Raw genomic sequence first — 17,660 nt, 5'->3', positions numbered from 1 at the left:
CATTTTTTCCTTGTTTCTTTTTTCCTTTTTTTTACTTTTCAATTTATTTTTTCTTTTCACTTTTCTCCTATTTTATTTTGTTTCTTTTTTCATTCGTTTTTACTTTTACTCGTAACGCGTCTTGTTTTTTTCTTTTTGTCATATTTTTGTTTTCTTATATTGCCTTTTTCTTCATTTTCTTCGTTTTCATTCTCTTTTACTCTTTTTTGTTTCCTTTCTATCTGTTGAATTTTTTTTCTTTTCAACCTTTTTTATCCTTTTCCTTTTTGCCTAGTTTGGGTTTTTTCATTTTTTCCATACATCTTTTTTCCCATTTTTCGTTTAATCCTTTTTGAATTCCATTTTCCATGTTCAGTCTTTATTTTTAATTGTTTTTCCGTTTTTTGTTTCCTTTTTTTATTTTTACTTAAATTCTTAATTTTTTTCCACTTTTCCTTTTCTGTTTCTCATTTTGTTTTTCTTTTTGTTTTTTCCCTCTTTTTTTTTCTCTTTATTTCTTTTTTTGTAGTTTTATTCTTTTTTTCTGTTTTCCATTATTTTGTTCCCATTTTCTTCATCTTACTTTCATTTTTTTTTTCTTTGCTTTGTGTCCCCCTTTTACTTTTGATTCTATTTTTCGTGTTTTCCTTTTTTGCCATACGTCCTTTATTTTTTTTCTTTTTTTCTGTTTTCTCTTTTTATTTTCAGTCCTTTTTCTTTTTCATCTTTTATCTCTTTTCCATTTTGACAGATTTTCCAATTTCCCCTTATTTTCTGGTCCATCTTCATTCTTTTTTTTCCCATTTTCTTGTTTTAACATATTGCTTTTTCCTTGTTCGAAAATCTACCTTCCCTTTTTCCATTTTTCTTTTTTGCATTATTCCTTTTTCACTTTTTTTTCTCTTTCTTGTTCCTTTTATAACTTTCCTTCTTTTGTTCATTTTTTGCTTATGCCCTTTTACTATTACCCTTTTCTCCTATTTTTCTTGTATTTACTTCACACAGTTTTTCCTTTTTCCTGATTTCCTCTTAGCCGTTTTTTCCTTCTTTATCTCTTTATCTTTGTCACTTTTTTCTTTTCTTTTATTTTTTTTCTGAGCTATCTTTTGCTCGTTCTCATTTTTCCATTTTTTATGCCTTTTTCATTTTTTTCTTTTTCTTTCCATTTTATTTTTTGCTTTCTCTATTTTCTTTTTTCCCCTTTATTTATCACTACTTTTTCCGTTTTTTTGTTTTGTCTGTTTTCTGCCATACCTTTTCATCAATTTTCCTGTTTTACTTTTATCCTGCCTTCTTTCTTCTACTCTTTTTGCATGTCCATTTCTATCCTTTTTAATTTTTTTTCATTTTGCCTTTTTTCTTTTCATTCTTTTATTGCTTTTCTTTTTTCTATCTCTTTGATCTTTGCTCTTTGCTCTTCGATCTTTGATCTTTGATCTTTGATCTTTGATCTTTGATCTTTGATCTTTGATCTTTGATCTTTGATCTTTGATCTTTGATCTTTGATCTTTGATCTTTGATCTTTGATCTTTGATCTTTGATCTTTGATCTTTGATCTTTGATCTTTGATCTTTGATCTTTGATCTTTGATCTTTGATCTTTGATCTTTGATCTTTGATCTTTGATCTTTGATCTTTGATCTTTGATCTTTGATCTTTGATCTTTGATCTTTGATCTTTGATCTTTGATCTTTGATCTTTGATCTTTGATCTTTGATCTTTGATCTTTGATCTTTGATCTTTGATCTTTGATCTTTGATCTTTGATCTTTGATCTTTGATCTTTGATCTTTGATCTTTGATCTTTGATCTTTGATCTTTGATCTTTGATCTTTGATCTTTGATCTTTGATCTTTGATCTTTGATCTTTGATCTTTGATCTTTGATCTTTGATCTTTGATCTTTGATCTTTGATCTTTGATCTTTGATCTTTGATCTTTGATCTTTGATCTTTGATCTTTGATCTTTGATCTTTGATCTTTGATCTTTGATCTTTGATCTTTGATCTTTGATCTTTGATCTTTGATCTTTGATCTTTGATCTTTGATCTTTGATCTTTGATCTTTGATCTTTGATCTTTGATCTTTGATCTTTGATCTTTGATCTTTGATCTTTGATCTTTGATCTTTGATCTTTGATCTTTGATCTTTGATCTTTGATCTTTGATCTTTGATCTTTGATCTTTGATCTTTGATCTTTGATCTTTGATCTTTGATCTTTGATCTTTGATCTTTGATCTTTGATCTTTGATCTTTGATCTTTGATCTTTGATCTTTGATCTTTGATCTTTGATCTTTGATCTTTGATCTTTGATCTTTGATCTTTGATCTTTGATCTTTGATCTTTGATCTTTGATCTTTGATCTTTGATCTTTGATCTTTGATCTTTGATCTTTGATCTTTGATCTTTGATCTTTGATCTTTGATCTTTGATCTTTGATCTTTGATCTTTGATCTTTGATCTTTGATCTTTGATCTTTGATCTTTGATCTTTGATCTTTGATCTTTGATCTTTGATCTTTGATCTTTGATCTTTGATCTTTGATCTTTGATCTTTGATCTTTGATCTTTGATCTTTGATCTTTGATCTTTGATCTTTGATCTTTGATCTTTGATCTTTGATCTTTGATCTTTGATCTTTGATCTTTGATCTTTGATCTTTGATCTTTGATCTTTGATCTTTGATCTTTGATCTTTGATCTTTGATCTTTGATTTTTGATTTTTGATTTTTGATCTTTGATCTTTGATCTTTGATCTTTGATCTTTGATCATTGATCTTTTTCACTATTCTCCATTTTCTTTTTTTCCTTTTTCCTCTTTCTCGTTTATTCTTCATTCCTTATTTTCTTTCTTTTTATTTTTGTTTCCTCCTTGTTCCCATTTCACTTGTATTCTTGTTTATCTTGTATGCTTTCCTTTTTCATTCTCATTTTTCTTTTTATCTTTTTCTGGTTTTCTCAATATGTTTGTTCCTATCTTTCGTGCTTCTCTTTTTCGCCTTTTCTTCCTCTCATTTTTTCTTTCTCTTATCTTGATTTCCCGTATCTTTCCTTAGCCTTTTTCTTTCACCCTTTTTTTCCTTTCCTCTTCTTTCTGTTCTGTCTTTTTTTCTTTCTCTCTTTCGTCCTTGTTCCTCTCCTTTGTTCCACTTTCCCAGTCATTGCTTTCTTTTCCTATTTTTGAATTATTTGTGCTTATGTCCTTTTTTTATTTTTCTTCTTTTGCTCGATTTCATTCCTCTTTTTCTCTCTTTTCTTTTTCTCGTTTTTGTTTTTTTTCTTTTTTCATTTTTTTCTGAATTTACCTTTTTCCATTTTTTGTATTTTTATACTTTTCCATAGCTCTATTCACTGCCAAAGTCTGGCGGCGACTGAGTTAGTTAAGGGGGAAAACAGTGATAATAAATATCTCAAGCCTGAGCGCAGTCCACTGGACCTCAAAATAAATAACAAGAGAGATTTGGCCCGATCGAAGAGAGGGAGGACGATCTGCTTATAGGAGACATTGGGGGTCGATGGGTCAATTAGAAGGCTGCGGTGGTGATCACGATACTGTTGGGAATATGTGATGGGATCATTACAGTTTCTCGATGGCGGAGTGGTTAACGCACCCAACTAGAGACTGGAAGGAGATCGCAGGTTCGATTCTTGCTTGAGGACATTTCTTTTCTCAGTGTTTCCAACAAAGATGAATTTTCACCGTTTCTTCATTCTCACCCTTCCGGTTATTCTTTCTCTGCCTGTTTTCCAGTGGACACGTTCATAAAAATCCTTGAAAAAGGAAAAAACAAAGACTCACGTCCAAACAAGGACTACTTTTCCCTATTTTTTGTTTTTATTTTCTTTTTTCACTTTTTCTTTTCTTCCTCATCCTTTCTTTCTTTTTGCCTATTTTTGTTTTTTTCTATTTTTCTTTGCTCTTTTCCTTTCTTCTATACACAGACTCCTTACTTTGCCTTTGGACTTTGTTCCATTTCTCTTCCAGTTATTTTTTTATTTTTCTTTTATTTGTCTCTTTCTTTATTTTCGGTTCAATGTTTCCTTTTTTCAATTCCTCCTTTTTATTTACCCCTTTTTTTCTATTTTCCTTTGTGTCCTTTCTTTTAACGTTTTTTCGTCTTTTTATCTCCTCTTTTTTTAATTTATTTTTTTGCTATTTTCCTTTTATTCTTTTTTCCCCTCCCTCTCTTCTTCCCTTTTGCTATTTTTCCTTATTTATTTTTTTCTTTTCTTTTTTTCCTTTACTCTTTCTTTCTTTTCTCTTTTGTACTGTTCTATTAATGCCCATTTTTTCTTCAGTTTTGTTGTTTCTTTTTTTCACTTTTGCTGCTTTCTTGTTTTCCTCTTCCCTTTTTTTTCTATTTATTTTAGTACTTACTTTTCTTTTTTACATTATTTTTCGATTTTTCTGTTCCTCTTCTCCCTTCTATTTCTTTTCCCCATTTTAGGTTTTCTGCAGTTCATTTTGAACTTCTTTTATTTTTACCTTTTTTCTCATTCGTTTTTTCATTTTTTTCCTTTTTATTGCTTGCCTTTTATCCGTTCCTTTTGTATCCCATTTTCTCTTTTTCTTTTATTCCCCTTTTCTTTTCCTCCTTCTGTTTTTCTACTTTTTTCCTTTCTCCTTTTTTGCCTTTTTCTATTCTGTTTTTTTCTCCATGCTTATTGTTCCTGTGCCCTGTTCACCTTTTCTTGGTTTCCTGCACCGGTTGTTCCATTTTTTCTTACATTCCTTTGCTCTGTTTTTCTTCGTTTCTAGTTTTCTTTTTTCCTTTTTCATCTTTTTTACTACTTTATTATCTTTTCCCTTTTTTCTAGAATATCGGGTGTATCTTGTCCATAGTCTTTGAGCATTCTTAGTCTCTTCAATCTGTTTGGTCTTTTTAGTTGTCCCTTTTGTCTACTCAGCCTCTTAAGCCTTTTCCTTCCGTCCAATTACTTTTTTTCTTTTTAATTAGTAGTTTCAATCTCCTTTTTTTATATTCTTTTATATTTTCAGTTCTTTGATTTTGTAGTATTCTTTTGTCTGTTAAATTTTTTAGTTCTTAATTGATTAGTTGATCATCATCTTTTTAGTATGTGTTGTTGCATAGGTCGCTTAAGAATCGGTTGTCTCTTTTGAGTTTATGTTTTTTTTGTAGCTTTAATGATTAGAGTATCATTAGTATCTTTTGCGTCATTAGCTTTTCTAGTCACGTTAGCTTGATACTTTAATGGACTACTGCGTCTTCGCTATCTTTATGGTCGTTAGTTTTTTTGCCTTTCTCAATAGAAAGGTATTGCAATTGCTCTGAAAACCGACTTTGTAACGGAGGCCCGGAGGGCCGAGTGACATATACCATTCGATTTAGCTCGTCGAGTTCGGCAAATGTCTGTGTGTGTATGTATGTGTGTGTATGTGCGTCTGTGTGTGTACGCGAGCACAATCTCACTCACTTTTCTCAAAGATGGCTGAACCGATTTTCAAAAACTTAGGCCCAAATGAAAGGTGCAACGTTCCCATAGACTGCTATGGAATTTCTAATGGATCCAACTTCCGGTTCCGGAATTACAGGGTGATGAGTACGATCACGTAGAAAATGTCGATTGTAATAAATTCAGCAATGAATGTGTAATGGTGAAAATTTTTCCTAGGTCACTAACAGCCATTCAAAGCCTCTTTCGTCACATTGGTCACCATCATCGATTCCGGAAGCCCCGGCGGAGGCATCCAATTTCAGAATAACAGTCACATCGGTTTCTCGGAGATAGCTAGACCGAATCCACCAAACTTAGTCTCAAATGAAAGATTTTGCGTCCACGTAAATGGCTACTTAATTTCATCCCGATCCGACTTCCGATTCCGGAGTTACAGGTTGTGGCGTGCGATCACATAGCAAATTGTGATTCAAACCGATACTCCGATGAAAGCAAAAAAGGTAAAAATTTCGCTAAAATGTCTCTCAAACAACTTAAATTTGCTGTTCTAGGTCACCGACGGCCAACCAAACTTTCGTTCACTACATTGACCACCATAGACGGTTCCGGAAGTGCCCGGGAAAAGCGGCCATCTTTCAAAATTTACTAACTCACATCAGTTTCCCGAAAATGGTTGGGTCGATTTTCACAAACTTAGTCCCAAATAATAGCTATAATATCCCCACAGATGTTTATAAAATTTCGTACGGATCGCTTATATGGGGCCGGAAATATAGACTAAATCGTCCGGTCACATATGAAATTCCCATATAAGCCGGAACTCAATTTTTTTTTTCATGAAATTTCAGAAATCGAATTCGTATTTTTGATGCCAAACATCTTTAAAATGTATGAAACGTCGAGATTTTATGTTGTCTCGACTTTTTGGGACTTTGCCGATTTCGCACCTTTTTTTCAGTTCAATATTACCGTGTCTGTTTTTTCTTTTTCAAAATTTTAGAACTCGAATAATGATTTATTTTCCTGTATATAGTTGTCATGTGATGTACAATAATAAAATGTAATATATGCATTTAAAAGCTTTTAATGAATATAAACAACGCACACATTCTCGTGATTCATGATTGAGAAAGGCACAATTGCACCGCTAGGTGGATTAAAATAGTTTTTTTTCTTCTTCTTTACTTGCAGTCTTTTTTCTTTTATCCTTCTGTTTCTTTTTTCCTCTTTTCGTTGTCTTCTTTCGTACATTTATATGTTTTCGTTTTTTCATTTACTGTATTTTTTACATATTATTTTTTCTTACTCATTCTTTTTTTAATGTTGGCCTTGTTCCTGTTAGTCTTTTTTCCTTTTATTTTTTCTGATTTCCGATTTACGTTTTTTCCTGTTCATTGTTTTTCTATTTTCTTTTTTCTGTCCTCTTTTTTGTTTTCGTTTTTAATCTTTCCTTTTGCTTTTTCTTCTATATTATTCTTTTATTTTTCTCCTTTTTCTTTCTTTTTTCCCTTCGTTCCTTTGTTTTTCAATATTTTTTTATTTTATCCTATTTATGCTTCTACTTAATTTTTTTTTTGTTCCTCTCATTATTTTTCCCTTTCTCTCGTTCTTTTTTTTCTTTTTCTTTTTTCTTCTGATTTTTCCTTCTCCCTTTTTTCCTTTTTTATTTTTATTTATGCTTGTTTTTTTCTTTTCGATTTTTTCCTGTTTTATTGCAACCGATTTTTATTTTGTTTCGTTTTTTTTCTTTTTATCTTTTTTTGCTGATTCTTCTTTTCCTTTTCGTTTAGCATTTATCGTTTTTTTTATTTTAGTACTTCCTCTTTGTTCCTCTTTTAATCTTTTCTTTCCTTTTTTTCTGGTATCTCTTTTATCCTTTTCGTCTACTTCTCCTTTCTTTTCTTTCCTTTTTTTCTGGTATCTCTTTTATCCTTTTCGTCTACTTCTCCTTTGACCATCTCGTGTTTTTTCATTAACCTCTATCTTTTACCGTTTTTGCTTATTTCCATTTCAATTTTTTTTCACTGCTTTCCTTTTTTCCTTTATTTATCCTAGTTTCCTTTTTTCATTTGCTCACTTTTACTTCTCTCTTTTTGTCTCTTTTTCCTTTTTTTCCTTTATCCCTTTCTTCTTTCTCCCGTTTTACCCTTTTTTCCTCATGCTCATTGTTCCTCTGCCCGTTTTGTTCTTATTTCCTTTTTTTCATTTCCTTCACTTCGTTCTGCCAAACATTCTTCTTTTACATTTTCATGATTTCCTGATGCGTTTTGTTTTATCCGTTTTTTTCTTTAATTCCGTTGCGCTTTTTTTCCTTTTCCTTTTTCCCTTTTTGTCATTTTTATTTTCTTTTATATTTCCCTTTTCACTATTTTTATTTCTTTCGTTTTTTGCATTTTAAGAATATTTTATTTTTTACCTATTTTTTAGTTTTTTTTTCTTTTTGCCTTGTTCCCCTTTATGCTCTTTTACCTTTTTACCTTCTTACATGTCTTCCTCTTCACTTATTGTTTTATTTTTATTCCTTTATTAGTTTATTCCTTTTTCCATTTTTTTCTGTTGGTAATTTTTTTAATTTTTTCATCCTTTTTATAAAAGTTTCCACCTTAGACTCATTTGCATATATTTGGATTAGAAAAGTCTCCTTTAGAAAAATCGCTAATCCTGTGTGCTGGGTTGGGAAATTAAACCAGATGAATTGCGTACAAAGTAATTGATTTATAAACTATGCTATTTGGTCTATTTTGTTCATTTGTCTATTTAGTTTAGTGTCTTTAGTTGGTTGCTCTCCTTAATCATTGTATACCATTAAATGCCTTTTGTCGTTAGTCTTTGAGTATCCTTAGTCTCTTTAATTTCTTAAAACTGTTTGATCTCTTTCGGCTCTTCTGTCCTTTTAGTCTCCTTAGTCGCTCAAGACTTTTTAGTATCTGTAATTACTTTGCTACTTTTCATTTTTATGTTTCTTTTTTCTTAATGCTTCTCTGTAACTTTGATGCTTTTAATTTTTTGTGTATTTCGTCTCTTCAATCTTTTAGTTAGTTAATTCATTATAATTTTTGTTTATAACCTCTAATATTTAGCTTATGTCGCAAAGGACTCATTTGTCTCATTTGTGTCTTAAGTAGTTTTTAGTCTTTATTGTCGCTTTAGTCTTTTTAGTGATTTTAGTCTCATTAGTTTTTCTAGTCTCGTTAACTTGATGATTTTATGAACTTTGCTGCGTATTCGTTATCTTTATAGTCTTAATTCTTTTCTTTGATCACTTTAGTCTTGTTGTTGTCTTTAACCCTTAAAGTCTCTTTAATTTTTTCAGGTGCTTTGCTATCTTCGCGCTCTTTATTGATTTTTTCTTTTCTAGTTCGCAGGCTGTTTTATTTCTTTCGTTTTTTCAACTTTCTAGTCTCTTTATTTTTTTTCTTTATTTTCATTTTCTTTCTACTCCTAAGACATTGGACTCCTCAGTCTAAGGTTTCTTTGTTTCTTTGATTCTCTTTAGCCATCTTTAGTGTCTTCGGTATCAATACTTGCATTTATCACATTAGCCTACTCAGTGTCTGTTACGTTAGTAGCATTTATCTCTTCAGTTGAATTAATCTTACACTCGCATTTTACTTTGATTGTATTAATTTTATAAGCCAAGGATGGTTTAAGAATGTGTGCGCCTGGAGTATCTCAGAGTCCCAATCTCTTTATTATCAATTTCTTCATCTTGTCATTTGCACTTATTTTGCTCCCTTTCAAATCTCTATAAAACAATCAATTATTCATTAACATTGCGACTCGGTATGAATAGTAATTCTCTTCTCCTACACACATAACAGTACTGGGACAACTAAACAGTGTAGAAAGTGTAAAGCTGAATGACATTTCTCAACTCCCCACCTACCGATTCGGATACGATTAAACGTAAAAAAACCAGCTGCGCTGTCCCTCTACCCGATCTGACCTGAAGGTGAATATTTTCCCGTTTGACCCTGACATTCACTTTCACTCTTCCCCCCTGACAGCGGATTCCATTCACCCATCCCTGACGAAGGTGTGCTTGAGAGGTGGTTTCCTATTCACCTTCATTCATTCCTTTGATCCAGTGACAAACTCTAGAGGAAATCGAGTTAGGCAAGATTTTGCCTTTGATGTTTTTATTGAGGCGAAATGGAACTAAGATATGAATGGAGGGGGGCGGTTTCTAAAGCCCTTTTACGTTGTATCGCTTTATATATTATTTTATTGAAAGACGGAATGATGAATAGTTTGCGTTGGAGCAATGAGGCGAGAAGGACATTCTATATGTGTAAGATTGATAGTGAAACCAAGATAAAGCAAGTGTTTGAAGCGAGAACGTTCAATGGATATGATTTGTTTACAATCGAACCAAATAAATATGTTGGCCACAAGCCACCAACCGTCAACTACAATCGCCATGGTAAATATCAAAGACCACCATACAACAAAGCAAGTGATATACGCGTTTCCCAGGAAATTAGCACAATTTGGGGGTTTACTCAACATATATTCTAGTTGCTTCAGAGGGATGTTCGGCCCAGCAGAGATTGGACTGTATAGATACAGCTGCTGACATGCAGCTCGTAATTAGTTTATTTTGCCATTTGTCTCATTGCCTACCGCCACCATCATGGTTACCATTGTCTCCTTCCGTGAGCTGCGAGAGTTGTGCTAATTTGAGGAACCCATCTCTGAATTGCGTTATTTGCTAGCGATAAAGTTTTTTTTTAAAATGGAACCTAGGGACATATAAGTTGTTTTTGTTTGTATACTTTGAATCCTACCGATTTGAAATTTCAAATCTTAGAAAATCTGCGATCAATTTCCATGGATTTGTGGTGTGTGCACGACAATCAGCTACACCGTAATCCGTCCGCGTTTTGTAACAGCACAAAACATTGGCAAAGCTCGTATAAAAGCGGCTGCCTTCGTGTACACACTAATCCGTCCAACCACAAATTGCAATTAATAAAAATAATACCCCAGCCACGTCGTCCAGCTTCGCGGTGGGTGATCCTTTAAATTCACTTTCGGTCATTCTGTGCCTTTCCTGCTGACGCTGGATATACCAAAACGCCTCACTGTGTAAGAGGATTGTCGTGCTCTGACTGGGGAAAAGTAGGAAGGAGCTGGGAACATTACTGCGTGATAAATCCATTTCAATTATAAATGTTTACCGAGGGATTACCTCCCGCTGTTAGCAGGCGTTAGCGTTTGTAGTGCGATGAAACACACAGACGTTACAGAGACTGCTTTTGAGGGGGTTCAACCTACTTGGGTAGAGGTCACAACACTTATTGCAAACACGTTGGGAAGCCAGTCGAAAATTTAAACTATTCCGAGATTGACTAAATCAATACACAATGGGTTTAATGACGTGTTTTCCTTTCTTTCTCCTTTCAGATTGAAATCGTTTTATTTTTCATCTGCTCACGCTGAATGAGAACCACGAACCACCATCTTCGAAAATTACTTCCGTCTCCCACACCGACCGGAACAGCAGCGCTGGCTAGTCAGGCACTCGACTCGCAGACCCTCCCAGCGTGGGCACCCCCGCCGAACCTTGGTTGCCTTCAGGCGCATCAGGACCAGTTCGAATGTACCACAAAGCATCAACTGGCCAACAGCAGCATCACCAGCACCACCAGCAGCGCGGAGTAGATGTGAAATTGTTGGCCGATATTGGATACATCGCCGATCGACTGCGTAGTCTAGAGTACCGCTGGGAGCTGGCCGAGTTGAAGGATCTCCACAAACGGATCGTACTGAGCATCGATGATCCTCCAGTGAATGTGGTGTGTGCGATCCGGAATCAGCAGCTGCGACCGGTGCAATCGGAGCTTCACGGGCACTCTCAGCTGCAGCGGGAAGTCGAGCAAGCCGCGGAAGCGGCGCAGAAAGTTGAAGCTGCCAAGAGGCAACTACGAATACAAGCTCAGCAACAGCAACAACCACCACAACAACATTCATGTGACGACGACGACGACGAAACTCGCGCCAAATTAGTTCAATTAGAAGACTTTCTCATCTCGTTCTACCGTAGTTACGCCGACGTACGTCGATCCAGCCAAAAGTGTAAAAAATCGAAGAAACGAATCGCGCCCACATCCATCTCGCTATCATTACCGTCATCATCGAGTTTGAGCGAAACGAACCCTCGGAATAAGTGTGATAGCCAGTGTGCCACCACCGACACAACTACCACCGAAGAACCAAAGTCACAACAAGCGGACATCACTCAACAAGAACAATCATTGAATACATCGCAGGTCGATCGTACTATGAACCAGGATCGGGAGACCGGAGATCCTCACGTAGCAATTGAACAGCAAGAACAAGCCAAACCACCAACAGCGGAATTAGCGACCAATGAGTGCCAACAACAGCAACAAACCCAACAACAACATCAAAAACAGATCAGCACCGACAATCAAAGTGATGCCAAACAGAAGCAAGGGGATGAACCCCTGGCATCATCCTCAGCTGGGGCTGCTAGTGGCAGTAGTGGCAGTAGCAGTAACAACAGCCCCGCAACGACTCCCCAGAAGTCCGTCCAAAGCAAAGCGGATAGTAGTACCAAAGATCAAGCCGAGGAAAACGCGAATGAAGAGGAGGACGATGAAGATACGACGGTCGCTACGACGGGAACTGGGACGACCGCGACTACGACTAGCAGTCAGCGAACCGTAGTCAACGTAGATGCGGACAGCGTGGAACAGAAACGGATCTCGGCAGTGTCTCCCGAGGCGATCAATTTCCACTCGAGAGCGCGCTGCGGTATCATCGATGGGAATGGTGACAGTACCGATCCGGACGACGCTGAAGATGCGGATGATGGTGACGTTGATGACGACGGCAGTGGCGATTTGGAGCGATGTAGGCTGAGAAAGCGAATCTCGGAGCTGGCGAACAATTTTGCAACGGCCAAACAGTTCCAGCAGACGTGCGATAATATCGACTCGATCAACGATGCCGAACTGCGGGCGCTGATTCGGGAGCTCAAGCGGAAGATTGAGTTTGCCGAGCGGATGAATTGGTTGTGTGAGTATTATTGTTTTTTGTTGGAAAATAGTTTGACTATAATTGGTTTGACGAGTCTCCGTCGAGGGTTACCACCCAAGTAGCAATTGCAACTTGTTGAAAGTTTTAAATGTTGCACAACTGCTACACAATATTTTTTATTGTTGGATATATTTGAAAAGAATTTCCACGGGTTTTTGAACTGATTGTGCAACTATGTAACTATAGAGCTGGCCAATAGTGTTAAGTATGCAAACATCAGTAACAGTTGTGAAACTAATCAGAAACTTTGCTAACTTGCACAAACAGTCTTACAAGTTGGAAATGCCTCTTTGTTTGCCATTCCACCCTAAAACAGAAGTGTCCAACTACCCAGTGCTCGATAAATGGCACAGCTATTGTTTTCATTATTTTGCTGAAATTTGAAACATGTTGCACAACATACAAACAAAGTGCGCTTTTCCCATAACATAGTTGTTACCAAGAGAGTTACAAATACTATACAGTAACAAAGCGTGCTACTTGGGCAATGATGCTAATCCTACGAAATTGTGTAGAGATCTACGGAAATCTATCTTTTCGAAAAAGCCTTTCACTATTTCCAAACATGTTACGGTCATAAATTCTTTAAAAATCTTAAAGAGTATCCCACATCAAATTGAACCACGGAAAAAATACTGTAGAAAATTACCTAGTGGACCGATCCTTTTCAAACTTTCAGACAATAAAATATAACCCATTAGTGAGCTTTTGGTATATTTATTACATTCAACTTCAATACCATAACCATACGCTCGCACCTTACGATTAACTCCACTAATTAGGATCCGTACAATATCTTGCTGCAGCTTCTTCTGTACGGAAACTCACTACTTCTTCATCTCTTCCGCAGATTTGACTTCCTTAGGAAGCTTCCGTAATGCCTGCTTCATAATTGCCTACTATTTCTTGATGGGCCTTAGTTCCGGTGCGTTATATCATATCCTTGAAGTGATCCCATTGGCTTCGTACCACTCCAGGACAACATTTGAATAGTGGCACGAAGCTAGAACCGGCCATAAGTTCGTAGGGCCTTCGTGTTGCTTCAACAGAGGAAGCAGACGCTTTTGTTGATACACCTTGAGGTACATCTCCCCGTTTACAGTCCCGGTAGTCACGAACGGCGCACTTCGTTTGCCACATGAGCAGATCGCTTGCCAAATCATGTATTTACTGGCAAACTTTCTTTCTGCTTTTTTACTTCAACCGGAACATCAAACTTGTGCTGGGCGGTGAGGAACAGTAGCCTCGGAAGCTGACAGAAGTCCTCCTTGACATAAGTCACTTCATCCATTATGAGACACTGTGGTTTCGTCAGCATCCGGACGCTTGTGATTCTGATTACTTATAGAATATCCATTGCTTTCGAGTGACGCCATTTTTTCATATTTTCGAAAAACTGAATGCGATAAAAATACAGTAAACGATTCACTCCAAACTACTTCTACCAAAATTTTTGAAAAATACCCAATGGGTTATTCTTCACAGCGTTTTTTTCGTGATGCAATCTGACGCGAGACACGCTTTTAGGCACAGTTGTTTAGTTTTAGTAAGTACTCAAAATTCCTGCAAAATTTGCATTCTGGACCATTATACACTAAATGTGCTGGTTGTTAATTTTGAGGTACTTGACGCAGATTTTGAAATGGTAATTGTTGCTTGAAGTGTAGTCTCAAATGTGGCAACCGTTAAATGTTCAGCTATTGCAAACTGTGTGTTGGAATTTGTTTACGTAGATGAGCTTCCTTCTCGGTTTACGAATAGGGTTGTTTGTTCACAGAAGTAGCACTTATTATACTGCTCTTTTTATGTACAAAGATTTCTCTTTGTAAAGGTACTATTGGTAATATAGCATTGTGTTTTTAACTGCAGGATCAGGTAGGAGAAATGGGTCGGTTGATCTGTGCTCTCGGCACAAGACCATCAATTGAAATACCGGGGAAATAGTATCGCCGTGTGTTCTATATAATGAATTTCACTTCTCCGAAATATGATATGATTCTTTTAATGGCCATTTTGCAATTATGTGGTGCCAGATCATGCAGTCGAACCTCGACTTCCCCACGGTTCTTGATTTCATCGTTGTGACACACAACCATATTTTTTAAAGTGTTTTGCTGCATCGATCATTTAGTTTTGGCCCATTTGCAAAAAGTTATTAGCACTGACATTGCCAGACATGAATAAAGGTGACTTTCGAAAGCCTAAGCTCCACTTTCACCTACAGTAAGTGTTTCACGCCACAAATGCTTTGTTTTTTTAACGAAAACATCACGTGGTCGCTGCGAGGCCCTTGGCACTATTGAACTAAGGGGCCTCTATAATTAAACAAGTGTAAAGATTTAAAGGTGTTAAAGCGAGCATATCCAGCTAAAATCATGGAGCATCATATCCAGGTGACTAATTTCTAGAAGCATGTTGAAAAGATACCAAAATATTTATCTTTAGCTATCTTTGTGTTGCGTTTATCGTAACTACATCCACCTAATCTAACCCGCAGTTTGTAAAATACAAGTGTAAACCTTCATAATTACATAGCGTTGTTTAAGGATGAGTGACTTGTCATTGAACGGAGTATGATCTACTAGGGCGGGTTGAACCTATATACATCATTCGAATTCCGTTCTCTAGTAACAATTAAGGTTTTATGGTACTCTTGAGGTCTTCCTTAAAACTTACATGGCGGCCAGATGAGTATAACTGATGTACGGGACTGGATGATAATTGTTTTGACGAAAATGGTCTATGCATTGCATTGCGTAAGCACGATATACTTCGTAGATTGCAGACTGAAGACTCTCATTTCCACGCAGACTACTTGAGGACAATTGTTTGGGAATAACAATTGATCCAGTCCAAGCGAAAATTTCGCCTGAGAACTACCTTTGCGGGCCACGACCATCTTTATCGTAACTTGGGATACGAGAGAGGAAGTGTTGATGTGGAACTTACTTAACGGAAGGCCCCGACTCAGTGACACTCCCATAAGTACACGGATTGGGTAGTGGGTAGGTTGTTAGTCAGGATTCGCCTCAAGCAAGCGATGCATCCCATTTATGACACCTGTCATAGCTCTTTCCCCTAATAGCGGGGCTGAATTTATAAATGGTACTTTATAGGTATTATCACAAGCATATTGAGATCTGACAACTTGAAATTTTCTACCTCGTTCGAGTAAACATTGCGATATTACAATGAAGACACGAAACAGAAAAAAAAACGATGCTGCGTCGTGAACAATATTGATATCATTCCCGAATCAAACACACCCTGTCTCCAAATAGTACGTTCTGATTCATAGCTCTGTATAATTGACTGATTATTTCATGGACTAAATGTAAACTATTAAATATGATGATTAAACACTTTAAATGATTGCCACAAATTGGTAATTGGTTTTGAATTGTTCTTTATTCTCAACCCTTATACATAATTCAAAAGTCATCATTCACTCAGACAAGACCATGCGTATTCTCCACGCGTATTAAAACCCAGTGCATTCCTTTCCTAGTTGTTCAAATAAACACTAAACAAACAAATATATAAGTTTGCTCAGTCTGAAGAAATGTCAGGTCGATTGGCATCCACCGGCCGATTCGTATTCCCTTACAATGCCGACACATGACGTATCCAAACGAGCATGAAATTTGAAGTATTTCTTTTGTGTATATGTCAAATTTCATGCTCGGTTGGATACGTCATGTGTCTTCTTCTTCCTCGTGGCCACACTCTAACTAGAGTGCTCTACTGACCACCGCCGTTGTGACGAAAACGGACTATGAATTGGTAATTCGGTACATGGAACTGGAAGTCTCTCAAATTCATCGGTAGTAGCCGCATACTGTATGTTGTAGTGAGAAACTGCAAGTTCGACATGGTAGTGCTTCAGGAGGTGTCTTTAAGGGAAATCACACCATGTACCAAGGCAGTAAGAAACACGAGCTGGGAACAGTTTTCATGGTGACGGGGGAAATGCAAAAGCGTAGGATCGAATGGCAGCCTGTCAGTGACAGAATGTATCGATTGAGGATCAAGGCCCGGTTGTTCAACATCAGCATAATAAATGTACATAGTACCCAGCCCGGAAGTAGCGGTTACGATGGGGAATAATTTCATGAGAAACCGGAGCGTGAATACGATCGCTGCCCAAACCATGATGTCAAGACGACGTCATTGGCAGCTTTAATGCTCTGGTTGGCCAGAAGGAGGGATTCAGATCGGTTATCGGAAGTGCCCACCAGCGAACGAACGAGAACGGCGCCACCTCCAGGAAATAGAATCTTCTTCCTACATCACCTCCTGCATTTATACATCTGGAGTTAACCGCAGCAAAAAGATACTGAAATCGATGTTCTTCCTATTAATGGACGGCACTTTTCGTACATAATCGACGCAAAAACGCATCGAAACGCTAACATCGACTATCTGGGAATGTTGTTAAGCTACGTCTAAAACTATCCATGGTGAACTACGGAAAATACCGGCGGCCACTACGGTATAACCTAGACCGACTAAGGGAGACCGACGTCGCGACAGCCCACGCGCAGTATATCAACCTAGCGCTGCTAGGAGATGAGGAGCTCGCTGTAGAACTGTTCCAGGGCTGCTGGAGCAGCACAAAAGCAGCCATAAGCAACGCTGCGGAGAACGTTCTGGGATACGTGTATAGGAGTTGCCGGAACGATTGGTTCGTTAGCGACTTTCAAGAGATACTGTAGGAGAAGAATGCAGTATATGCAATAATACTGTGGCAAGCTACCCGTCAGAACGTGGAGCCGTATCGACAGCAACAAACACAGAGAATCGGCTTTTCCTGAATAAGCAACGCCTCATGGAAGTGTCGGAAACAGAAGATGGAGCTACTGTATCATTGTCAGAAAGCCAAGTGAGTCTCGTAAAGATTTTATGTTGCGGGTCGAAATGCGTACCTACAGACAAGGAAAAGGAGGCAAACCTGCTTGTCGAATTCTGAATTTGGCGATGTCTTTCATAAGAATATAGAGAGGGGAGAGCCGCTTTTTCGTGCTACGATTTCACCACTACCACTCTTCTCTGGTAGCACCGCGTACTGGTTGCTCTCTTCCCCGCCTCGTTTGATGATGTGTCTGGCTGCTTGCGACGCTTCTTCTTCGCGCCATCAACTTCCTCGCTGGGGCGATCACGTCCCATATTCTTTTCTTTGGCGAGACTGATTAAGCTCACTA

General features: G+C 37.0%; 1 protein-coding gene across 6 annotated transcripts in view; it reads left to right on the top strand.

The window, feature by feature from the left end:
• The window catches only part of LOC131685527 (high affinity cGMP-specific 3',5'-cyclic phosphodiesterase 9A), a 580,386-nt gene that overhangs the window by 446,161 nt on the left and 116,565 nt on the right, over positions 1–17,660 (top strand). For all 6 annotated transcript variants that reach the window (XM_058969320.1, XM_058969322.1, XM_058969321.1 and 3 more), the window contains one exon: positions 10,801–12,438. In XM_058969320.1, the coding sequence (XP_058825303.1) occupies positions 10,995–12,438 (1,444 nt within the window). In that variant the 5' untranslated portion in view covers positions 10,801–10,994. The remainder of the gene's footprint in view (positions 1–10,800; positions 12,439–17,660) is intronic.

Source organism: Topomyia yanbarensis, chromosome 2 (genome assembly GCF_030247195.1).
Source record: "Topomyia yanbarensis strain Yona2022 chromosome 2, ASM3024719v1, whole genome shotgun sequence".
Taxonomy (NCBI): domain Eukaryota; kingdom Metazoa; phylum Arthropoda; class Insecta; order Diptera; family Culicidae; genus Topomyia; species Topomyia yanbarensis.
The sequence above is the reverse complement of the archived record's forward strand: the minus strand, read 5'-3'. Positions and strand labels throughout refer to the sequence as shown.